This window comes from Neolamprologus multifasciatus, chromosome 18 (genome assembly GCF_963576455.1).
Source record: "Neolamprologus multifasciatus chromosome 18, fNeoMul1.2, whole genome shotgun sequence".
Classification (NCBI taxonomy): domain Eukaryota; kingdom Metazoa; phylum Chordata; class Actinopteri; order Cichliformes; family Cichlidae; genus Neolamprologus; species Neolamprologus multifasciatus.
Window position 1 is genome coordinate 36,969,047 of NC_140456.1, and position 26,624 is coordinate 36,995,670.

Below are 26,624 nucleotides of genomic sequence, written 5' to 3' on the forward strand. Positions count from 1 at the left end.
ACTTTACATTAACAAGTTTGTGTGTTTTTTACTGTTATTCAAATGCAACCGTGGAAATAACGAATAGAACAAAAGTCATTCATTCTTACCTTATACTAATCGTGGTGCAGGCCAGTGCAGTGCATGAACTGATGCCTTCTCCGGTCAATTCCGCTGAGAGTAAATCTAATGTCCCGCTCTACTGTACAAGACAATGGTTACCTGAAGGGATGTACCACTGTGAGAGGGGGGGCTATGGAATAGTCCAAGTGGTAGCAGCTTTAATTTCCCGCGAAACCATAAATCAATGGTTTTTCAACGTGATTGTTGTCACCTTGTCAACTATAAATAGATCAACAATCAACGATGACAGAACAACAGTGAATCAATGTTATTTCAATGTCAGTGTCAGGTTTCATCAGTATTTCAATGTTGTTTCAACATTGGTTTTTTGTTGACATTTCAAGCCTGACGATTCTGATGGTTCAGATGGAAAATCAACATCTGTTCAATGTCTCCTTGCTATCTGGGTACCCTTCCCTCCGGGGTGGAGGCAAGCAGACCGCCCCAGGCTCCGCAGCAGGGAGGCCAATCGGACAGCCAGCATCTCTTCCCAGCCCCCCCGCCCCGATGGCTAGTAGAGAACGGGGGTGTGTTAAGACCCCATACCTTCCTCCTCCCGCTCAAGTGTAGTATTGCTGTGTGTTGCTCTAAAGTGTATTTAAAACAAGGGAGAGCATGGTGCTGCTGCCAGAGAGCAGCAGGTGTTAGCACGGCCCCTCCCGAGAACCCTCAATGTCTACATGGATTTAAAATTGAGAGGTGGGCACCAGCGCCAGAGGTAGGTTTGAATACACAGACCGTCTACTGGACGCCGTTAACGTGCCCACCCTCAAGGCCATAATAAATATATATATATTAAAAAAAAAAAAAACACCCAGCACGCCCCTGCGGGCGGTTTATCCTTCAAGCTCGGGTCCTCTACCAGAGGCCTGGGAGCTTGAGGGTCCTGCGCAGTATCTTAGCTGTTCCCAGGACTGCGCTCTTCTGGACAGAGATCTCCGATGTTATTCCCGGGATCTGCTGGAGCCACTCGCCTAGCTTGGGAGTCACCGCACCTAGTGCTCCGATTACCACGGGGACCACCGATACCTTCACCCTCCACATCCTCTCGAGCTCTTCTCTGAGCCCTTGGTATTTCTCCAGCTTCTCGTGTTCCTTCTTCCTGATATTGCTGTCATTCGGAACCGCTACATCGATCACTACGGCCGTCTTCTTCTGTTTGTCTACTACCACTATGTCCGGTTGGTTAGCCACCACCATTTTGTCCGTCTGTATCTGGAAGTCCCACAGGATCTTAGCTCGGTCATTCTCCACTACCCTTGGGGGCATTTCCCATTTTGACCTCAGGACTTCCAGGTTATACTCGGCACAGATGTTCCTGTACACTATGCCGGCCACTTGGTTATGGCGTTCCATGTATGCCTTGCCTGCTAGCATCTTGCACCCTGCTGTTATGTGCTGGATTGTCTCTGGGGCATCTTTACACAGCCTGCACCTGGGGTCTTGCCTGGTGTGATAGACCCCAGCCTCTATGGATCTTGTACTCAGAGCTTGTTCTTGTGCTGCCATGATTAGTGCCTCTGTGCTATCTTTCAGTCCAGCTTTGTCCAGCCACTGGTAGGATTTCTGGATATCAGCCACCTCCTCTATCTGCCGGTGGTACATACCGTGCAGGGGCCTGTCCTTCCATGATGGTTCCTCGTCTCCCTCCTCTTTCTTGGGTTTCTGCTGCCTGAGGTATTCACTGAGCACGCTGTCAGTTGGGGCCATCTTCGTGATGTATTCTTGGATGTTCGTTGTCTCATCCTGGACTGTGGTGCTGACACTCACCAGTCCCCGGCCCCCTTCCTTCCGCTTAGCGTACAGCCTCAGGGTGCTGGACTTGGGGTGACACCCTCCATGCATGGTAAGGAGCTTTCTTGTCTTTATGTCAGTGGCTTCTATCTCCTCCTTTGGCCAGCCTATTACCCCAGCAGGGTATCTGATCACGGGCAGGGCGTACGTGTTGATGGCCCGGATCTTGTTCTTTCCGTTCAACTGACTCCTCAGGACTTGCCTGACCCTCTGCAGGTACTTGGTGGTTGCAGCTTTCCTAGCGGCCTCTTCATGGTTCCCATTCGCCTGCGGGATCCCCAGGTACTTGTAACTGTCCTCTATATCTGCAATGTTGCCTTCTGGTAGTTCAATCCCCTCAGTTCTGATTACCTTCCCTCTCTTTGTTACCATCCGACTACACTTCTCCAGCCCGAACGACATTCCAATGTCATTGCTGTATAGCCTGGTAGTGTGGATCAGTGAATCGATGTCTCGTTCACTCTTGGCATACAGCTTGATGTCATCCATGTACAGGAGGTGGCTGAACACTGCTCCGTTCCGTAGTCGGTATCCGTAGCCAGTCTTGTTAATGATCTCACTGAGGGGGTTCAGGCCTATGCAGAACAGCAGTGGGGACAGAGCATCTCCTTGGTAGATCCCACACTTGATGGTGACTTGTGCTATGGGCTTGGAGTTGGCCTCTAGTGTTGTACGCCACATCCCCATTGAGTTCCTGATGAAGGCTCTTAGGGTCCCATTGATCTTTCACAATTCTAGGCATTCCAGTATCCAGCTGTGGGGCATTGAGTCATAGGCCTTCTTGTAATCAATCCAGGCAGTGCACAGGTTGGTTCGTCTGGTCTTGCAGTCTCGGCTGACTGTTCTGTCTACCAGTAGCTGGCCTCTGGTATTCTTGCCAATTCCTTTCTGTGTCCCGCTCATGTATTGACCCCTGTGCCTGTTCATCTTAGCTGATATGATGCCTGACAGGAGCTTCCATGTAGTACTGAGGCAGGTTATTGGTCGGTAGTTCGAGGGGACTGGTCCCTTCTTGGGGTTCTTGGGGATCAGGACCGTCCGACCTTCGGTTAGCCATTCCGGGTGTCCCTCGTTAACTAGCAGCTGGTTCATTTGTGCTGCCAGACGCTCGTGGAGTGCAGTCAGCTTCTTTAGCCAGTAGGCGTGAACCATGTCGGGCCCTGGTGCTGTCCAATTCTTCATACTGGAGACCTGCCAACCTCCCTGTTCAGGGAGGTTGCTATGGTCTGCCCTCAGATCCACTAGCCACTGAGCATTGCGTCCTTCTCCCATATGCTCTTCCAGTATTGCTCTGTCTCCAGCCTTGGTGGTGCTGTTCTCTTATTATTGTTCCCTTGCCACTGAGAGTACACCTTTGCTGGTTCTGTGGAGAACAGCTGGTTTATTCTCCTGCCTTCTATCTCTCTGGTGTACCTCCTCAAGCGGCTGGCTAAGGCTGTGAGTCTTTGCTTGGCAGTTTCCAAGGCCTCAGGTATGGACAGCTTGCTGTATTTCCTCTGCTCCAAAGGCGTGTATTCTAACCACTACGCTATCCAGCTGCATTTGGATCGAGGGCTGACTTTCAATAGATCGCAGCAATTAGCTGCTCTGCTACGCACAAGACCCTGACCCAGAATCAGGTCGTTTACAAGTTATTTAGCACCAGGTTCTCCACAAACATGAGTGCGCGATTGGAGAGGGGCGACCGTCGTCGGGCCGTCCCCCAGCCCAGTCACGAATGGCTCTCCTTCACCGGCGGGCCGGCTATCCGAGACCAACTGAAGATCCACAGCGCTACGGTATCACTGCGTCTAGGCAGGATTCTGACAAGGGAAGAATCGCACCTTGAATCGTCTAGGGAAGATTCAAGGTGTCAGAGGCGGAAGTGACAGTCAAGGTAAGCGACTAATGTTGTAACTGACGTCAGACGCCGGAGATTTTGGCGGAAAATTAAAGCAAATGGTAGTTTAGATTTGAACAAATTTCTTTAAGCTTCAGTATTACCAAATACACTTATCAATTGTCTCATAACTAACAATATTTGTCTAAATTATCTCCAACACCCTGGAGAACAACGGGGAGAGTTTAGACGCTCTCCAAGATTATATTGATCAGTGCTTTCAGGATCTCGTGATGAAGAAGGCTCAGAGTACAGCTTCCCCGGCCAAATCTGAGACGCCGTCGTCGAAAAGACAACGCCCGGCAGATTCCCCCGGCACAACATCGCCAGCTGGCAAAGATATTGCCGACATACTGGAGTCAATCGACAAGCGATTGTCCAGTTTCGACGCAAGGCTGTCCCTGGTGGAGATTCTTCACCGGGAATTTAAATGCTTGCGAGAATCCCTGGAGTTCAGCCAGCAGCAAGTGGAAACGCTCGCTGCTGAAAATGCCACGCTAAGGGAGTCGGTGAAATCTCTCACAGAAAATGTTACTCAGCTAAATAGAGAAAATAAAAAAATAAAAGAAACGGTTATTGATCTACAAGCTCGTAGCATGCGTGATAATCTAGTATTTTCTGGTATTCCAGAAGCCGCTGGAGAGGACGCGGAGACCACGGTAAAAAGCTTCATCAAAACCCACCTGAAGCTGCCGGAGGACATGGTGAAGAACATCGTCTTCGATAGGGTGCATCGCCTCGGCCCCATTCGGGCTACGGCCGGGAGACCACGTCCTATCGTGGCCAAATTCGGCCACTTCAAACAAAAACAACATGTGAAAAGCCGCGGCAGGGAATTAAAAGGAACGGACTTCAGCGTGAACGATCAGTTCCCCAAAGAGATCCTGGAACGACGCAGGGTCCTCTTCCCACTTCGACGCGGCTTCATCCAGAAAGGCTCCCGCGCTGTCATCGCTGTGGACCGGCTGTACGTGGACGGACAGCTCCACCGCGACCCCAACATCACTCCGTGGCTGTATTAACTTCAGACCAGATAAGAATCCGCTACACCCTTTCCCTATCCACTCACACTAACTTGGATTAACATTTGTTTAACTTACCGGTATCAAATCACATCTTAAGTGTGATTTCATAGCAATATTAACACCGTCACTCTCCGTCAGTGATTTAATTGGAATGTTTACGTTTTCTTTTCTCTCTTCTCGTTTTTTTTTTTTTTCCTCTCTTTTCCCCCTCTTGTTTTTATGCTGCTCACCCTCGTCCTTGGTTTCTTTCTTTATTTCTTTCACTGCTTCGATCACCTGCTTCCACACTCTTCCACAAACAACATCATTTATTTCGACACTTACTCACTGCACGATCACGCACAGTCATGCGCTCAACGGCAGCACATTTACATCAGTCAGACAGCGCACACAGACCTACAGGATACACACACTTAAGCCAAGCATACTCATATTAGTAAATATGCAAACACATAGTCAGACTCGGGGAGCATCTCGCCACACATTTTTTCTCTCTCTCCCTCTCCTTATTTATGAACAAGTGATATATTCTCTCCACCTGTCTAAGCGACACACACAGAGTACACCCCTAGTTATGCACAGACATCTATGGGTGCACTAAGATTCGTTACATGGAATGTAAATGGAGCTGGCTCCAGAGAAAAGAGGTTAAAAATATTTAACCAACTCAAAAAACTACAGGCAGATGTTGTCCTTTTACAAGAGACCCACAGACCTCTTAGAGGTTCGAATGAACTTAAAACACCTGAGTTTCCTAATGTGTTCTCAGCCTGTTATAATTCTAGACAAAGGGGAGTAGCAATTTTAATTCATAAAAAAATTAATTTCACAGTACTCGATACAGTTATAGATCCAGAGGGCAGATTCTTAATCATTAAACTATCTATACTTGATAAAAATCTATGTATTGTAAGTGTATATGGTCCAAATGTTGATGATCCCTCATTCTTTCACGGTTTTTTCAGTGCACTCTCTGAACACTTAGATGGCACACTTGTGCTTGGAGGCGACCTCAACCTTGGACTGAATGAAGAAATGGATAGGCTCAATACAGCAGGAACTCAGCGTAATTGGCAGTCCACAAATATAATCAAACAGTATATGAGCGACTTTGGTCTTTGCGATGCATGGCGCTCCCTTCACCCCACCAGTAAGGAATATACTTTTTTCTCACATGTTTATCACTCCTACTCTCGTCTGGATTATTTTTTGGTCAGCAGCTCACTGCTGAGCGACATTTCAGACATTGAGATTCATCCTATAGCTGTCAGCGATCATGCTCCTGTATCTCTAACACTAATGCACAAGAATAATACTATGCCAAGTAAAAACTGGAGATTTAATACATCACTGCTTAATGATGAAGACTTTATTAAATATTTTAAAAAAGAGTGGACTTCATATTTAGACTTTAATGACACTCCCGGAACATCAGCTTCTGTTTTATGGGAAGCAGGGAAAGCTGTGATGAGAGGTAAAATAATTTCTTTCTCATCACATAAAAAGAAAAAAGAAAACAAAAATATTCAGGAATTAGAAAAAAACATCAAATCACTAGAAGAAGCCTACGCGTCCCACCAAGATCAGGAAACATTGAACAAAATACGCAAAACAAAACTAGAATTAAATGAGATAATTGATAGAAAAACAAAATTCTTAGTACAAAGACTACGCTTACAAAATTATGAACATAGTAATAAATCCGGTAAATTTCTAGCAAACCAGTTAAAAATAAATAAAGAAAAAACAACTATATGTGCTGTTCAAGATTCATCTGGGAACACAATATATGAACCGAAACAAATAAACAACATTTTCAGGGATTTCTATAAAACGTTGTATTCACCACAAATAAACCCATCTAAAAAGGAAATTGATCAATTTTTAGACAACATAACTCTCCCAAAATTATTAGAATCTCAAGCAATGGCACTGGATTCGCCACTGACATCAGGTGAACTCCAGGAAGCCCTGATAAATATGTCCAATAATAAGGCTCCAGGTCCAGACGGCTTCCCTGCAGAATTCTACAAAGAATTCTGGACGATTCTAGCACCAGTTTTTTACAGAACGTTGTTAGAAATCAAAGAAAAGGGCAGACTTCCATCAAATATGAATTCTGCAAACATTAATCTCCTGCTAAAACCAGGCAAAGACCCTGTATATCCCTCAAGCTATCGTCCAATATCCCTTATTAATGTAGACCTCAAAATAATCTGCAAAGCTCTCTCGAAGAGACTAGAGAAAATAACCCCCCTCTTAATTCATCCTGACCAAACTGGTTTCATAAAAGGTAGGCACTCATCAACAAATACACGTAGATTACTTAATTTGATAGACTACTCATACAGTAAAAACCTTGAAACTACAATATTTTCCTTAGATGCAGAAAAAGCGTTTGACAGAGTTAACTGGAAATTTCTATTTGCAACTTTACACAAATTTGGTTTTGGATCTTCTTTCATCAACTGGTTAAAAATATTATATAATTCCCCAACAGCTTGTGTCAGAACAAATGACCAGACATCCTCCAGCTTATGTCTCCTGAGGGGCACCAGGCAGGGATGCCCACTCTCCCCTTCACTGTTTGCAATTTTTATCGAACCACTAGCAGCAGCAATTAGACAGAATTCAGCAATTAAGGGCATAAAATGCAAGAACGTAGAACATAAAATCAGCCTTTATGCTGATGATGTGTTACTCTTTCTCCAAAATTCACAAACCAATATCACTGGGGTGATTGAATTGATAAACTCTTTTGCAAGAATATCAGATTACTCAATTAACTGGTCAAAATCTACAGTCCTTCCTATTAATTGCTGCTTCCATAATTCCTCTTCTACTCCACTGCAATCGGGAAATATAAAATATTTAGGTATTAATATTTCTCCCAAGCTTGCAGATCTAACTAAATTAAACCATACCCCACTTTTAAAGAAAGTAGAAGGTGATCTGGCTAGATGGAAATGTCTACCCATATCACTCATGGGAAGGGTTGCTGCTATAAAAATGATGGTATTACCAAAAATAAATTATTTATTCTCAATGATCCCAACTAAACCGCCGCAAGATTGGTTCAGATCTCTAGATTCATATATGTCCAAATTCCTTTGGAAAAATAAGCCCCCACGTATAAGCTTAAAAACACTACAAAAGACCAAGGATAAAGGAGGATTAGAACTACCTAACTTTCAGCACTACTTCTTAGCCAACAGGCTTCAGTTTATCTCAGGATGGCTAAAACATACCCTCTTAGATGAACCTTGGCTAGATGTAGAACAAGCACTTTGCAATAATCTAGAGATTTCAGATCTACCATTTATCAGCTCAAACATCCAACGACATGAATGCTTCAAAAGCATCAACATCAGCTCTTCTCTGACAGCATGGTGGGAGTTTCTGAAGTTGACAGAGTCTTCATTAATCCCATGCAAACGTACACCTATCTGGAACAACCCTGACATATTACAAAACAATAATATGATAAACTTTTCAGATTGGAATGGTAAAGGAATCAAATATGTAGAACATATACTAGAAGGAACAGAATTTATTTCATTTGACAGACTAGTTACACAATATGGGATCAACAAGAAAAGATTTTTAGAATATCAACAAATTAAATCCATAATAAAAAAGAAATTTAAACTGGGTCAAGTTGAACTACAAACACCACCAAGTGTGGTTCAATTTTTTACTCTTAAAACCCCCAAATTACTATCCAAAATATACAGAATGCTTTCTAAAACAGATGAATCAATATCACTTCCTATTGCAAAATGGGAAGCGGATTTATCAGTTAACTTAGACCAAAACTTCTGGTCTCAGATTTGCTTAAAAACCTTTCATCTAATCAGAAATCCCAGTCTTCAATTAATTCAATACAAAATACTACATAGAGTGCACTATACAGGTCATCGGATGTTCAAGATGGGCTTTGCATCTACCAACAACTGCTCACACTGCCAAACCAATTCACCGGACAATTATATCCACGCTCTTTGGTTCTGTCCACCAGTTCAGAAGTTTTGGCGCGAGATATGTGAAGACTTATCAAAGTGTCTGAAATGTAACATTCCAACTTCCCCCTTAGTGTGTTTGTTGGGCAGCTTAGATAATGTCACTTCAGAAAAGAATATAGCCCATATGGTTTTCACTGCTCTATGCATAGCCAAGAAAACAGTCCTCATGAACTGGAAAAATAAAAACAATCTTAATTCTAACCAATATAGAAATTATCTATTAGATTACATTAGTCTTGATACAGCCTCTGCCACCACATCAGATCAATCGCTCTGGGCTCCTCTGATCAGCTCCATCACCTAGTGGGGGTGGGGGGTCATATTTTGGTCTCGCCTTCACTGTTGTGATTGGTGTGGGGGTAGGGTCAGGCTTGGGGCGTCGGGGGGTTCCCCAGGAGCATCTTCCTTGGGGGGCTCAACCCGGGGTAGCGGTCATGGCCAATTAGGGGCTCTGTTGGCTCTTGGGTGACGGCTTCCTCGTGGCTACGTGCAGCGGGGCTAGGGGAGGGTCTGTGCTGACGGACGGGGGTTACTGACCTGGTAGCCTGGCTGCCCCTGGGTGGGTCCGGGACGGGCGTGAGGTTCTGGGGGCGCTCCGGCTCTGGCCTGGGGCCCTGGCCGGGCCTCGGGGGCCTGGGTCCTGGTTGGTGTGTTGCCGGGGTTGTGGGCCGGTGGGTATATGGGGGCCCGCCACTGGCGCAGGGTGCCGCCGGTGCGCCGAGCCGGCTGGGGGGCTCTTCAACTGGTGGGGGGGGGGTTGTCACATCTTGCAGGGGCTTTCCTCTCTCAGGAACTCTCTCTGCAAGAGGGGGAGATACAGGAGAGGTGGAGGAAGATCTCAGCCTGGGCGTCTATTGTCTTATGTAGTCTGGAAGATGAGTGGATGATGGGGTGGGTGCAGTTTTCTCTGTTGTGGGGTTGAGTGGACTGCCCCGGGCTCTGTGGGGCCGGGCGGCGCCGCTGCGCTGGGCCCCGGTTCGGATGGGCCTGGGCCCCCCTTCCCTGGTGGGTCGCGGAGTATGGGGGTGCCTACTGGGGTCAGCGGGGGAGCTGGCCCCAGGGAGGGGTCACTTGCTCCTCCCTTCCTTCCCTCCCCATCTCCAGCTGCCTCCCTCTTCCCGCTCCACCACAACCACCCACACATGCAGGGCCTTGGAGTGGGGGTGTGTCACCAGGGTGCAGAGGAGGTAACCCCCCCCCCTCTGTCCCCTTCTGGCTGCCTCTGCCTCAATTTTATCCCGCAACTTAGACATTCACATTACTCACATTCTCATTACACATAAATATAGGATCTTGGGGGTGGGCACGCTACACGGAATCCCAATTACCATCAGGGTGTACACCTCACCCCCGGCGTCGTTGCCCACCTCTCAATTTTAAATACACGTAGACATTGAGGGCTAGCAGGAGGGACTATGCGCTTACCTGCTGCTCTCTGGCAGGTGGCTCCATGCCCTCCTGGGTTTTAAACGCACCTTAGAACACACATACATCAACACTACAATGAGCGGGTGGAGGGAGGTTAGGAGTCTTCTCTCACCCTCGTTCTCTGCTTTCTGCTGGAGCAGGGGGGCTAGGAGGAGGAGTTGGCCGTCCGACTGGGGTCCGGAGTGTGGGGCCTCCCTGCTGCTGCGGAGTCGGGGCGGTCTGCTTCTCCCCACTGCAGGGAAAAGGGTAACACAACCTGGGTCTGGGTGCAGTTCCCCCCTCCAGGGGCAAGGGTACCTAGACCCGGTTCGTAGAGTACGCTTGGGGAGTGTGATTGTGTGTACAGCGTCTCTTTATGTCTGTCTCCACGTTGGTTGAGTGTGGAGTAAGTGCATATGAGAGCATGAGGGTGGGAATGGATGTTTGTATCTGTGTGTGCCTGTATGTCTGTGTCTGTATGTCAGGTTGGGTATCAGATGCCACCTCTCTGAGGACAGCTCAGGCCCTCCAAGGTTTGGAGGCCTATCTCCCCCCACCACTTCCCCTGCCGGGGGCGGACTCCCTCAGACGTCGGTGCGTTGGTGGTTCTTTGTGTCCGGGGGTGGGCGTCCGGGTACACACCGGCTCACTCCTTGGCGGCTGCTTATCGGGGCCTGGAGCCTGGGGCTCGCTTGGGCCACTTCGGAGGTGGGGTGCCCCCGGCCTCTCGGCCTGGGGCTCGGTCACTCAGGCGCAGCTGGCTGCCGGCGGAGCTCACGGGCACGTCACTGCAGCCCCCCCTGGCTTCTGCTCCGTGGCTGCTGGGTGACCCCTCATCTGGGACTCTCCTCAGCTCTTTCTGGGACAGTGGCGCGGCTGCCCCTCTGTTGGTCTTCCTTGGTCTCTTGTGTTCTGGGGGCCTCTGGATGTCTGGGGTTTTGATCTCCTCCATACCTGCTTCATGCCCTGGAGGACGGGGCAGTGGCCCCCCACACCCTCTAGCAGATCATTACATGAGGGAACCTTTTAAGAAAACAAGCGCGTCCATGCTCACAGGTGTACACACGGGTGATCACACACACAAACTACACCCTTTTTGGCTCCTACCTCAATGCACACTGTGCTGTCGATCTTACGTGCTGCACAATAATGTTTAATATTTAGTATTTACTGTCATATTCCCATATATCATTGTGATGTGGTTTATTGTATTACTCTCGTTTTCTTCTGCTTGTTTTCTTTTTTCTTTCTCAACAGGTGATCCAGGTGATCGATATATGTATTTTTTTTTTTTTTTTTTTTTTTTCTTCTGCTTATTCTGTTGGTTTTTGTTTTTTGCCCTTCTCCCCCGTCCCTCTTCTCAACTGTTTTTCTTCCCCTCTTTCTTTCTCCCTTTTCTTTCCCCCAGTCAAGTCTGTCCCGTATTCAGCAAGTGAAAATAAAATAAAGAATAAAAGGTGAATCAAATGGACCATTACGGCAAAGCTGGGATGGTCAATTTGGTAAAGAAAATCCGTTGGGCATCTTTCTTCGCCTTTAGACAATAATTCTGATGGCAAAAGAACCAAACGGGACAGGCAAAAAAAAAAAAAAAAAAAGGATTCTGACAATCGTAGTTGTAGAGGTAGACTGCTTCACAGCCTTGGTGCCACAGACTGAAAGGCTCCGCCCCCTTTCGTGTGTTCTGGGAGCAACCAACAAACTCTGAGTCTGTGAGTGGAGACGGCGAACAGTAGTGTATTTTGTGAGAAGCTTGGATAAATAATCTGGGGCTATTTCCTGCTCTGCACGTTAAAACAATAATTTTAAAACGAATTCTAAAATCTATTGGGAGCCAATTATAAGAGCATAAAATAGGAGTGATGTGAGCTCGCTTGCTAGAGCGAGTTAGTAGTCTGGCTGCTGTGTTTTGTATAGCTTGGAGGCGAGAAAGAGATGATTTATCCAAGCTGGTAAACAGGGAATTACAATAATCTAAACGCCATGACACAAATGCATGGACAATTTTTTCCAGTTCAGCTGAGGAGACCATATGTCGCAGTTTAGAAATATTCCTTAAATGAATATGTCTGTGAAGGTTCTCAGTCATCCAGGTCATCGTAGTCAAAGGAGCTTGCAAAGAAAAGCGTCTGGACTTCTTTAAGTTACTTGAAGACCTTTCACCTCTCATCCGAGAGGCTTCTTCAGTTCTAAGGTCAAATGGTGGAGAGTCCCAGATATAAACCTAGTGGGAGTTTCCCCCCACAGAGGGACAAAAGGACCCCCTGATGATCCTCTAATCGCCTGAGCCAAGGTGTGGAACTGGGTGTGGGTCCCAATCAGCCAGAGTTTCGGGTGAGTTCATTGTGAAACCTGGCCCCACCTTATCATGCGAATTCCTGAGGTCAGATGGCCCAGGATGTGAGTGGGCATTAAGCCGTCTGGGGAGGGATCTCAAAACTGGATTATAGATGGCAGAGAGTTGGTGTCGTAAACCACCGCCTCTGTTCAAAGATGGTCGCTCACAGTGGACATAGATGGCTTCTTTCACTCCTCTTTCAAACCATCTTTCAAACCAGATTTTACGTGTGAGTCAAGGCCCAAAGAAGAGTCAAATATTACTCCAAGATTTCGAATATTTGGCTTAGCAGAAGAACACAAAGGGGCAAGAACCGGACTGATTTTAGAATATAGATCAGGAGGAGCTATGATCATGGTCTCTGTCTTGTTCATGTTTAAAACAAGGTAATTGTTAGAAAGCCAATCAGAGATTTAAGTTAAAGCCTGGACTAGGGTGGACAGCCTGTCCAGCTGATGAGGCTTAAAGGACATATACAGCTGAATGTCATCAGCATAGAAATGATAAGACAGGTCACTAAAAGACTGAATAATGCCAGCTAAAGGAAGAAAAAAAAAAGAAAGTAATAATGGACCCAAAACTGAACCCTGTGGAACCCCGCTGGTTAGGGCAGCAGTGTTAGAGGAGAACCTGTCAGTCAACAGAAAAGGTCCTGTCTGATAAGTAGAAAGAAAACCAGTCCAAGGCGGTGCCAGATATACCAGCCAGAACCTTCAGCCTGTTGAGTAGGATTTTGTGGTCGATGGTATCGAAGGCTGCGCTAAGATCAAGCAAAATGATCACGGAACAATTTCCTGCATCAGATGCCATTAGTAGATCATTATAGACCCTTAAGAGAACGGTCTCTGTAGAGTACTGCTTTTGAAAGCCAGACTGAAAAGGGTCAAAAATTTGCAATTGGCATAGTAAGGACCTGAACTGATTTTCTACAATCTTTTCTAGTAATTTACTTATAAATGGCAATTTTGAAATAGGACGATAACTACTAGGGAAGGTAGGATCCAGATTCTGTTTTTTTAACAGAGGGGTTACCTCAGCATGTTTAAAATAGGACGGGACACAGCCTTGCCTCAGTGAATTGTTGATGATTGATAGTAATGTGGGACCAATGCTGGTGAGAGTCCCAGACATGACAGAGGGAGGTAATATATCTAAGGAGCATGATGAGGATTTCATTTTACCTATTACTGCAATTAAGTCATTGAGTGTGATTGGAGAAAAAGAAGTAAATGACCCAGGACAACAAGGGGCACCTTCATAAGGGGAAGTCCATCACCTTATTTACAAAGTAATTGAGGAAAGTGCTACAGTCTTCGTCAGAAAGTAACACAGCATGCTGAGTTGGAGGAGATACTGTTGATAGTATCAAATAGAATTCTTGGGTTATTTTTATGACGATTTATGAGATTATCGAAGTAGGAGGATCTGGCCTCTTTGACTGACTCATTATATAAGTGAAGAAGTTCTTTGAAGTGTTCCCGATGGACAACCAGCCCAGTGGACTTCCAGAGATGCTCTGCTTTCCGACAGGAGCGTCGAAGACCACGGGTTTGATTATTTAACCATGGTGTGCAGGAACAAACAGTGCAATGACTAGTTTTGAAAGGAGCAACCTGATTAAGAATGGCAAGACAGTGTTCATTAAAAGAATTAATAAGGATGTCAACTTCGTCAAAAGAAGGTTTAAAATTAAAAAGAGAAGAAAACTTTAAAATGACAGCGTCATTGGGAAATTTGGATGATGTCACTACAGAAATTAATACAGTCCACATGGATTTTATTGCCCTATGCATCGCCAAGAAAACGGTCCTCATGAACTGGAAAAATAAAAATAATCTTAATTCTAGCCAATACAGAAACTATCTAATAGATCACATTAGTCTCGATATAGCCTCTGCCACCACATTAGATCAATCCCCCTGGGCTCCTTTGATCGGCTCCATCGCCTAGCGGGGGTGGGGGGTCGTGGTTTGGTCCCGCCTTGGCTATTGTGGTTGATGTGGAGGTTGGGATGGGCTTAGGGCACCTGGAGGACCCCTAGAGACGTTATCCCTGGAGGGCTTAACCCGGGGGTTGTGTTCATAACCTGGTTAGTGGCTCTGGTCGCTCTCAGAGGTTGTTCTCCTCGTGGCCACGTGCAGCGGGGCTGGAGGATGGTCTGTGCTGGCGGACGTAGGTTACTGGCCTGGTGGCCTGGCTGCCCCTGAGTGGATCCGGGGCGGGCGTGGGGGTTTGGGGTTCGGGGGTGCTTCGCCTCCGTGCTGGGGCTCTGGCTTGGCCTTGGGGGCTTCGGTCCTCGTCGGTGTGTCGCCGAGGTTGTGGGCGGGTGGGTGCACGGGGGCTCAGCCCTGGCACAGGGGGCCTCTTGTGCATCGGCCTAACCGGGGGGCTCTTGAACTGGCAGGGAGGTTGTTCCATCTTTGCAGGAGTCCACTCTGCAGGTGGGGGAGAGACATAGGAGAGGTGGAGAATAAACTTAACCTGGGTGTCTGTGTCTTGTGTAGTCTGGGAGATGATTGAATGTTGGGGTGGGTACAGTTTCCTCTGCGGTGGGGTAGAGTGGGCTGCCCCGGGTCCTGTGGGGCTTGGCGGTGCTGCTGCCGTAGGCCCCGATCTGGATGGGCCTGGGCTCCCTTGCCTTGGTGGATACCAGAGGACGGGGGTGCATATTGGGGTCAGCGGGGGAGCTGGCCCTAGGGAGGGACACCCTCCCCTCCCTTCTTTTCCTCCCCATCCCCGGCTGCCTCCCTCTTCCCGCTCCACCACACCCACCCACACAGGTAGGGCTTTGGGGTGCGGGTGTGTCACCAGGGTGCAGGGGAGACATTCCCCCCCCCTCTGTCCTCTTCTGGCCACCTGTGCCTCAATTTTATCTCACAACTTAGACATCCACATTACTTACACTCTCATAACACACACATATATATATATATATATAGGGCCTTGAGGGTGGGCACGTTAACGGCGTCCAGTAGACGGTATGTGTATTCAAACCTGCCTCTGGCGCCGGTGCCCACCTCTCAATTTTAAATCCATGTAGACATTGAGGGTTCTCGGGAGGGGCCGTGCTAACACCTGCTGCTCTCTGGCAGCAGCACCATGCTCTCCCTTGTTTTAAATACACTTTAGAGCAACACGCAGCAACACTACACTTGAGCGGGAGGAGGGAGGTATGGGGTCTTATCACACCCCTGTTCTCTGCTAGCCATCGGGGCGGGGGGGCTGGGAAGAGATGCTGGCTGTCCGATTGGCCTCCCTGCTGCTGCGGAACCTGGGGCGGTCTGCTTGCCTCCACCCCGGAGGGAAGGGTAACATCTCTTGGGTCTGGGTGCCGTTTCCATCTCTGGGGGTGAGGATACCTGGACCCAGGGTATAGAGTATGTTTGGGGAGTGTGATTGTGTGTACATGTCCATTTACATTTATTCCTGCGTTGGGTGAGTGCTGAGTGTTTGTATATGTGTGCATGAGGGTGGGAATGCATGTCTGTGTCTGTGTGTGCCTGTTTGTCTGTGTCTATATGTCAGGTCGGGTCTTAGACTTCACCTCTCTGGGAACTCCAAGGCCCTCCAAAGTGTGGAGGCCTATCTCCCCTCACCACACTCCCTGCCGGTGACTGATGCCCTCAGGGGTCGGTGCGTTGGTGGTTCTTGGTGTCCGGGGCTGGGCGCTCAGGTATGTACCAGCTCACTCCCGGTGGCTACTTGGCGGGGCCTGGCGCCTGCTGCTCGGTCAGGCCTTCCGGGGCGCGGGGGGCCCTCGGGCCTCCGGCCTCTGTGCCTGTGGCTCGGTTCACTCTGGCACAGCTGGCTGCCGGCGGAGCCGGCGGGCACGCCGGTGCAGCCCCCTCTAGCTTCTGCCCGGTGGCTACTGGGTGACCCCTCATCTGGGGATCCTCAGCCCTTCCCATGAAGGTGGCACGGATGCCCCTCCGGTGGTCCTCCTTGGGCTCTTGCACTCTGGGGCCTCTGGATGTCTGGGGCCTGGATCTCCTCCATGCCTGCTTCATGCCCTGGGGGCGGGGCTATGGCTCTCTACATCCTCTAGCAGACCATTACATGGGGAAACCATTTGAATACAAGCGCGCCGATCCACACAGGTGTGCACATGGGTGTTCACTATTCGTAGACTTAAATCACACCTTTCTTGGCTGCTACTTCAAAGCACATTGTGCGCTGTCTGTCCTGCGTGCTGCACAACAACATTCAATATTTAGTATTTACTGCTGTTTACACTTATCTAGATTAATGCGATGGTGTTGTGTTTAGTATGTTGCTTTGTTTTGTTTTTTTTGCTTGTTTTCTATTCTTTTTCTCTCAACAGGTGATCCCGGAGATATTTTTTCTTCCCCCCTTTCTCACTGTCCCTCTCCCCTTCTGTTTTTCTTTTCCTTCCTCTTTCTTTCTCCCTTTCCTATCCCTCACTCATGTCTGTCCCGTCTGTAACAACTGAAAATAAAATAAATAATAAAAACAAAGGTCGATCAAATGGACCAATACGGCAATGCCATGATGATCCATTTGGCAAAATAAATCCATTGGGTATCCTTGTTGGTCTTCAGACAACAATTCTGACGGCTAAAGAACCAAATGGGACAGGCAAAGAAAAAAAAAAAAAAAAAAAAAAAAAATGACAGTGTCATCAATAAAGCGCCTGCGCCTAATAAAACTTTGGGGAAGAGACTCTGAATTGAACGAAAAGACTGACTTATGATCGCTAAAAGAAACATAATTTAAGTTCATGTGGTCAAGTCCAGAGTGTGCCCAGCTGTGTGAGTAGGACCTGATACATGTTGAACAAAATTGAAAGAGTCCATAATGCTCAGGAACTCCTTAGTGGTACTATTTGATGAGTCCTCTGCATGAATGTTGAAGTCACCAACAATATTGACCTTGCCCAGTTTAATCGTGGAAGTTAAAAATTCTTGTAAGTCTGACAGAAAAGACACAGCAGACCCAGGTGGACGATAAATTAAAATGCCGTATACGGGCTGTTCTCGTCCAATTTTTATCATAATTATCTCAACAGAGTTGTAACAGCTCGAGGAGATCATCTGGCATAAAAATGTCTTTTTGAAAATTACTGCTGTTCCACCCCTTCGTCCAGATATCCGAGGCGCACAGAGAAATGAACAGTCAGCAGGACACAGCTCTAAAAGATGTGAGACTTCATTCTCACGCTGCCACGTCTCAGAGATAAACATAAAATCAAGCTTCTCCATACAGAACAAGTCATTTAAGATATAAGACTTGTTGGTAATTGAGCACGCATTAATTAACATCCATTTAACGCTGCGACCCACCGGGACAGGGGTAGAGTTTCCAGGAACAGAGTTCGTACTATGCGGTAAGCTGCGCAGCAAAACAGGGTACCTGCCGCGATAAGGCATTGCTTTCCATGCTTTTAGGTGGAAGCTTGGGTGGTAAACCCAGTGGGTTGTGGGGATTAATCCAGCTCCGACAAGTCTCAGGCGGATCTTACCGCTAGCAGCCCAGGAATAAAGCCCCCGAAGATCTGCCTCTTTCCAAAGACGACGGAGCAGGACAAGAAAGCCGGCTCTCTTCCCCCGCTTCCTCCGACAAGGCCTCTGAAGGAAAATTGAGCTGACCGGCAAGAGTGGAGGTGAACCGGGTGCTGCCTTGCGCTCAAGCGGCGGTGGGAAAACAACGTCGTATCGTTGACTCTGAAAGCCATCTTGCTTCTCCTGTGATTTCTGTCAGTCTGAGCTGAAACATGAAATTAATCAAATATCAAATCAAAGTTCTTTGCTTCTGCCAGGACGTTAACATTTGATCTAGTTTTTTACAAAGTTCCCCTCAGCGTCCAGAGCCACCAACATACCTTTGATCAACAGCAAGTGAACATTTATAAATGTGTGTTTTCAGAACAGGAACCAGCAGAACTATTGTTCTGTTATCAGGGAGCAGCACAAACACTCATCAGCTCATTTACTGTGCAGGACTTTGAGTGTGTGAAGTGTGTGTTTGTGCTGGATTTCCTCTGGAGAATCTCAGTCAGAAACAAGACAAAGAAAAACTCTTTCAATAGTCCAGGTTGAGTTGACAACATGAACTGCATTTATCTTCCTCTGACTTGACATGTTCTTCCTCCTCTGCACCGAGCCAGCTGCTAAGACTCACAAGCTCATTGACATTTTCTGATGATAAAGAAACTCTCTTCTTCTGTACAGTATGAGCAGCAACAGAGAACACGCTTTCACAGGTACAGATGTTGCAGCTGTGGCCAAGTACATGTGCTGCATGTTTGGAGCAGCACTCTAATGGACAGGCCTCTGTACTGATGGTGGGCTTTGCTCTGTATCCACCACACTGTTCTCAGCTGAGTCTTCCTCCTGTTCACAATCACACTCTGATGAAGCACCAATAGGGCCAACTTTTTCTCTGGTGGCTCGGATGTTGTTGCTTCCACAGGTTTCCCTCCAACAACCCTCTGTTCCTTCAGTAAGATCTGGGTAAACACTTGAGCTCCTTGAATCTGGCTCCAGTGCAGCAGCAGTTTTCACATATACAATGTTGGCATTTTGCTTGCGTGTGTCCAGGTCTGTTCTGAATGTAGACTTGAATTTGACCACGTAGGCGGGGTCATCATCTGAGCTCTCCATCACCTGAGAGAGATGACAAAACACAGAATCACAGAGCATGAAACCAACGTTTCTCCTCCCAGAGGTTCAGTCACAGACCTGCAACAGAAACAAGAATCAAAGATTCAAATGACGCAGAGCATTCATTTACTTATATCCACAAACATGTCCTCTACATATTCATGCTGTATTTACACACACATACAGAGGCTGTTTGTCTCTCACACACAGACAGGACACTGAGAAATACATCATGTTAAATATACCTGCAGGCTTCCAGCTGTGCACTTTGTCCCTGTTAGCTGTGATTGCCATGGCAACCTTGGTGTTGTGCGCGATGCAGGGACGTGTTCAAAGGCAGACGTCTGGCAGCAGCATCATATTTGATGCACTATCTGTACTGGGTGTGCTGACTTTATTTCAAATGTCCCACTGCTGTGCAACATGAATCACATGTTCTGCACGTTTCTGTAACTCCCAGGTAACCATGGTTACCCAGCTACGCCCAGTAGTCTCCAGAGAGACCAACAGCTGGTTCATGTTGTAACACCGTGGCTTTCGTAGTCTCTCCTTTTTCTACAGCTCATGTGTTCTTCTTGTGATGGTGCGTCTTGAGGCTCATACATGCCGTCATTTGTTGATCCTAAGAACGTTCCTCAGACCGACTTCTTCAACAACAATAATCGGCCTGAAGTTTGTAGCTACTCACGTCACTGTGGCGTTTGTTAGCTTGTCTTTCTTTGGTTTATCTAGAGTCCTCCCACAAGCTGATCCAACATAGTCTGCCCAAGCCTCCCACCGCTGTTTATTTGGGTGGTTTGTTTGCTGCCATCAACAGCGTGTAATGCATTTAAGTGATACTTCAGACATGAAGTACTCCGGTGATAAAAAAACTCAACTTTGCTTAAAAATAACTTTAGTTGTATCAACACTGCCCTCTGGAATAATTAGACTTTGGTGAAAAACTGATGTGATCTCCATGTTTCCTATGTTGGACTGTGGGCGAGTGTCAGAACTGAATGTACTGAGTAACATGTAGAGTTTAAATGTGTGTCAGTTCCAGTTTTAGAGCTCTAAAGTGCAGCTATCATGTTAGGAATAGACAGTAAAACTGAGCACACTGAGGTCAAATCTTTATCCAGTTCATCTGTAGGCCGAGCTCAGTCCATCCATTTAGTGAAATGAGTTTTAAAGGTCTCCTTGTTCTGTGAGCGTGCACAGATCCTGAAGCAGAAAGCCTGGGTTAACAGAGAAATGATCATCACTGTGATGATGATGATCATCTCTGACTGGGCTTTGAGGTTTTGTCAAAGCAGCAAAGAAAGCCTGGCTATGTTGGACTTGGTGTGGAAGCAGCTCCCAGTTTGAGTTCAGGAGACAGACACCCTCTCTCTTTGAAGATCAGCTTCAAACTTTCCTTTTTGATAAAGCTTATAGTTCGAGCTGGATCAGGTGACCCTGAACCATCCCTTAGTTATGCTGCCATAGAGATGGATAAGAGACGGATTGTTGTTTTGTGTGTCTGCAGCCTGTCAGGCTGTCTGATCACGGAGGAACGCTGTACTTCTCTGGCCTCAGCTCTGAGCTCCAACCCCTCCCATCTGAGAGAGCTGGACCTGAGCTACAATCATCCAGGTGACTCAGGAATTAAGCTACTGTCGGCTGGACTAAAGAATCCAAGCTGGAGACTGGACACTCTCAGGTATGGAGATAATGTCTGATAGAGGAGGAAGAGCTGAAAACATTTCCTGTGTCCTTCACTCACTTCCTGTTTGTTTCCTGCAGATGAGACATGAACAATCACACATGCAGGAATATTTTCAGGGACAGACACACTAGTCTAGCTGGATAGTACATGGATATTTATGTACGGGGTTTCCAAGGAGTCTGTTTTCAGGAACTTTAATGATAACTGATAAGTCATGTTGAGAGTTTCATTAAAAGTAGACCTACAGTTAGGTCCATAAATATTTGGACAGAGACAACATTTTGTAACTTTAGATACACTTTATTAGGTCACAGGTGTGCTGTACCTGAGATAGTGGGCATTGTGTACTGTTACGAAATCAGTTTTACCCCTGTTCTTTTATTCGTCGAAACTTCCAGAGACGGCACCGGAACTCAGTAGTCAATTTTCACAAAACTTTTATTCATCTTTATTCATCTTCATTTAAGCATGCACTTCTAGAAGGGAAGACGAGGCTGGTGTGTCCCTCTGCAAAATCTTCACACCTTTGTTAGTTGCTGCCAGCTTTATAGAGGCGTCCCCATCATAAGACCCCCCTACGGTGTGCTGCAGTGATAAGTCATGTTGAGAGTTTCATTAAAAGTAGACCTACAGTTACAGTGGGGCAAAAAAGTATTTAGTCAGCCACCAATTGTGCAAGTTCCCCCACTTAAAATGATGACAGAGGTCAGTAATTTGCACCAGAGGTACACTTCAACTGTGAGAGACAGAATGTGAAAAAAAAATCCATGAATTCACATGGTAGGATTTGTAAAGAATTTATTCGTAAATCAGGGTGGAAAATAAGTATTTGGTCACCTCAAACAAGGAAAATCCCTGGCTCTCACAGACCTGTAACGTCTTCTGTAAGAAGCTTTTCTGTCCCCCACTCGTTACCTGTATGAATGGCACCTGTTTGACCTCATCATCTGTATAAAAGACACCTGTCCACAGCCTCAACCAGTCAGACTCCAAACTCCGCCATGGCCAAGACCAAAGAGCTTTCGAAGGACACCAGGAAAAGAATTGTAGACCTGCACCAGACTGGGAAGAGTGAATCTACAATAGGCAAGCAGCTTGGTGTGAAAAAATCAACTGTGGGAGCAATCATCAGAAAATGGAAGACATACAAGACCACTGATAATCTCCCTCGATCTGGGGCTCCACGCAAGATCTCATCCCGTGGGGTCAAAATGATCATGAGAACGGTGAGCAAAGATCCCAGAACCACACGGGGGGACCTGGTGAATGACCTGCAAAGAGCTGGGACCAAAGTAACAAAGGTCACCATCAGTAACACACTACAACGGCAGGGAATCAAATCCCGCAGTGCCAGACGTGTTCCGCTGCTGAAGCCAGTGCATGTCCAGGCCCGTCTGAAGTTTGCCAGAGAGCACATGGATGATACAGCAGAGGATTGGGAGAATGTCATGTGGTCAGATGAAACCAAAGTAGAACTTTTTGGTATAAACTCAACTCGTCGTGTTTGGAGGAAGAAGAATACTGAGTTGCATCCCAAGAACACCATACCTACTGTGAAGCATGGGGGTGGAAACATCATGCTATGGGGCTGTTTTTCTGCCAAGGGGACAGGACGACTGATCCGTGTTAAGGACAGAATGAATGGGGCCAAGTATCGTGAGATTTTGAGCCAAAACCTCCTTCCATCAGTGAGAACTTTGAAGATGAAACGAGGCTGGGTCTTCCAACATGACAATGATCCAAAACACACCGCCCGGGCAACAAAGGAGTGGCTCCGTAAGAAGCATTTGAAAGTCCTGGAGTGGCCTAGCCAGTCTCCAGACCTCAACCCCATAGAAAATCTGTGGCAGGAGTTGAAAGTCCGTGTTGCTCAGCGACAGCCCCAAAACATCACTGCTCTTGAGAAGATCTGCATGGAGGAATGGGCCAAAATACCAGCTACTGTGTGTGCAAACCTGGTAAAGACCTATAGTAAACGTTTGACCTCTGTTATTGCCAACAAAGGTTATGTTACAAAGTATTGAGTTGTATTTTTGTTATTGACCAAATACTTATTTTCCACCCTGATTTACGAATAAATTCTTTACAAATCCTACCATGTGAATTCATGGATTTTTTTTTCACATTCTGTCTCTCACAGTTGAAGTGTACCTCTGGTGCAAATTACTGACCTCTGTCATCATTTTAAGTGGGGGAACTTGCACAATCGGTGGCTGACTAAATACTTTTTTGCCCCACTGTAGGTCCATAAATATTTGGACAGAGACAACATTTTGTAACTTTAGATACACTTGATTAGGTCACAGGTGTACCTGAGATAGTGGCCACTGTGTACCTAATAAATTGTCAGCCATGTGTATGTTTCCCATGCTGTATGTCCACAGTCACAGTGACAGTCAGTGACACTGACAGAAGGATGAAACAAGGCTGTGAATCATTTCAGTCTGTGTGTGTGACAAAGAGCCAGACAGGAGCAGCTAACATTTGGAAATGGAAGCTTACTGGAAACTCTATATTCACGGCTGAATTCACAATAGATTTGTTCTCAAGTGCACATTTAGCAGCTAATGGGAGCCTACTTAACATAAACCCTTCACATCATTATAATGCAAGGGAAAAGAGTCACTTATGGCAGCCTATTTAGCATTAATGTCACATCATTATAACACAAGAGAATATGGTATTAGCATTAGTTGCCAATGCTTATTCACCTAAAATTAGCATTAGCCACTAATGGTAGCCTATTTAGCATAAACGTCTTAATGCTAAATTAAGTTAATTAATGCTAAATAGGCTTAACTGAAATGTAAGTAATGTTAGCATCAGAGATGGGCAGTAACGCGTTACTAGTTACTATTGCAAAAACGGTAATTAGATTACCGTTACTTGCCTGTAGGAACGCTGCGTTACTGCGTTACTAAAACCGTGATTTTTTTTGCGAGAATGTCTCATGACAGTGACGTAAGCAAGTGCGACGTTTGTGACAACAGCTGTGTGCAGTTCAACAGTGGATCATGTATGTATGATTCCCCCCCGTAAACTTCCAAGCAAGCACTGAGTGCGCAGTCAGTTGAGTGCTTCCAAGCAATCAACTGACCGCGGCACACCTGCACCAGGGTAAACCTCTGCCTACCCTACTCTTGCTTTACAGGTGAAAATAGAGCAACAGGACCGTTAGTCTTTGATGTTATTTATTTTCTGCTGCGTTTTACTTGCATCTATTTAAAGGAGTGAGTGTAAACACACACAAAAAAAATATTTTTTGTGCTGGAATGTGCAGAAAATAATTTTAAATGTTAAACAAATTTCTTCCAGTCAGAGAATGTTGCATATAATTACATTTTTGCTTGATGCATAAAGTTAAAATATTAAAACTAATAAAACAAGTTTTAAAAGGGGACTTTTCCATTTGATTACATTTTGTATGATGGATTATGTAGAAAAAGTAGAATTGGGCTGAAAGATCTATTGCTTTATCACCTATTCAGGTTGTACCTGAGTAACTAAGAAATTAATTACTTTTAAAAATAAGTAATCAGTAAAGTAACAGGATTACTTTTTGGGGGAAGTAATCGGTAATTAGTTACTGATTAATTTTTTCAAGTAACTTGACCAACACTGGTTAGCATTAGCTGCTGATATTGTTAAAAGGTAAGATAAAACATTGCTAGCAACAGCAGATAATGCTAACACACATAATAATTAGCATTACCTAATAATGGCAGCCTTCTTAGCATTAGCTGCTTATATTGTCATAATGCAAGGGAAAAGAGTTGGCAAAAACATTGTTAGCATTAGTGGATAATGCTAATTCACCTCAAATTAGTATTAGCTAATAACGGTAACCTACTAAGTATTAGCTGGTCACATTGTTATAAAGCAAGAAAATAGGGTATTAGCATTAGCTGCCAATTCCTATTCACCTAAAATTAGCATTAGCCACTAATGGCAGTCTACTTAGTATTAACTACTCACTAATATAATGCTAATTCACATCAAATTAGCATTAGCTGCTAGCATCAGCCTGCCTATCACTAGCTGCAAACATTGTTAAAAGGCAGGGGAAAAGTGTTAGCATTACCCGATAATGCTAAACTCGCATCAAATTAGCATTAGCTAATAACAGCGGCCTTCTTAGCATTAGCTGCTCACATTGTTATAATGCAAGGGAAAAGAATTAGCATTAGCGGAGAATGCTAATTCACGTCACATTAGAAAATATGGTATTAGCATTAGCTGCTAATGGTTAGTCCCCTAAAATTAGAATTGGCCACTAATGGCGTCCTATTTAGCATTAACTCTTCACATTGCAGGGGAAAAGTTAAAATTGAATGAAAAATAGTGTTCACTTTAGCTACTCATATTGTTAAAAAGTACAACAAAACATTGTTAGCATAAGCGGATAATGCTAATTCACCTCAAATAGAGATTGAAAATGTGACGTCATTCAAGGGTAAAACCGCAAAGAATTCTGGGAACTCGTGGCAAGAGGTACTAGCGCACGCAGGTTTTCAATTGAAATCAGTTACACAGCGATAAAAAGAAACACAAAAAACTATCAAGAAGCTGTTGTATTATTAACTGCAATAGCCGGTCGCATGACAGCCACGGGAAGCCGACGGGTAAAGAGATCGTTTTTTTATCGGATTACGTCGTTGAAGAGAAATTATTCGAGCCATGTTTCTGAAGTAAAAAGAGGCGACAGATGGCCTGGATTGCAGCCATTCAAAGACCAAACATAACGTCCCAGAACACTCCAGCTCACAGGTTAGTCTGCTCCAAGCATTTCCACAAAGGTCAGTGTTTTGTAGTAGTTAATACGTCATTTTTCATAACATAATTGGTGATATAGGTTACAAGCAAGTCTGGCGCTGAACAGAAATTGTGGCGCTATGCTATCACTAATTGCCCAGTACGATTACAGCATACAATATTATTGTCACTGCTACATTTCTGTAATGCGAACCAGAAATTATTTCCACTACTAATTAATTACCGTTGAGCTCAAAGGTCCTATTAATAAACGGTTAACGAATGTGTATTTATGAAGACGATTTGTGAGACTGGTAAACTTATGATACGTACGATGGTCTTTCGTTCTACACGGTGCATTTCATGGTCCTGTACCCATCCGTCGGTAAACTGTACCTGGGCTTGTTGCAGTGACCTGAAGTTACTAAACTTCATGAGTGTATGCACTCACTCCAAGAACCGTATAATTATAAATATGAGCGTGGTGAAAGTTGGGCAGCACGCTAACGTATTTTGTCCACTCTGTGTGCTCGTAAGGGTCTAACCCTTTCACTCCTTTGATTTTTTCCTCGTATCTTTTCTTTGCCTTTTCGTCAAGTCTGTCTTTGTACGGACCGGCATTGTTCTCCTTCGTTTTGTACATAACTTTTTTGGGGGGCAAAGAAAAAGCAAGAAGGTATTGGAACCAGAGAATGAACGTTTTGCGGTGCTGCAAATGCTTGCATTTGATGCGGTACTTTTGCCACGAGTTACCGGCATGCAATGCGCGAAAGTCACGTGGTCTGTCAATCTCTATTAGTTAATAGCTTATAACGGCAACCTACTTAGCATTAGCTGGTCACATTGTTATAAAGCAAGGAAATATGGTATTAGCATTAGCTGACAATTCCTATTCACCTAAAATTAGCTTTACCTGCTAATGGCAGTCTACTTAGCATTAACTCCTCACTAATGTAATGCTAATTCACATCAAATTAGCTTTAGCTTTAGCACTAGCT

General features: G+C 45.7%; 1 protein-coding gene across 8 annotated transcripts in view; it reads left to right on the plus strand.

The window, feature by feature from the left end:
• LOC146498592 (protein NLRC3-like) overlaps positions 1-26,624 on the plus strand; it is a 126,496-nt gene that overhangs the window by 92,888 nt on the left and 6,984 nt on the right. For all 8 annotated transcript variants that reach the window (XM_085139908.1, XM_085139907.1, XM_085139909.1 and 5 more), the window contains one exon: positions 20,695-20,868. In XM_085139908.1, the coding sequence (XP_084996034.1) occupies positions 20,695-20,868 (174 nt within the window). The remainder of the gene's footprint in view (positions 1-20,694; positions 20,869-26,624) is intronic.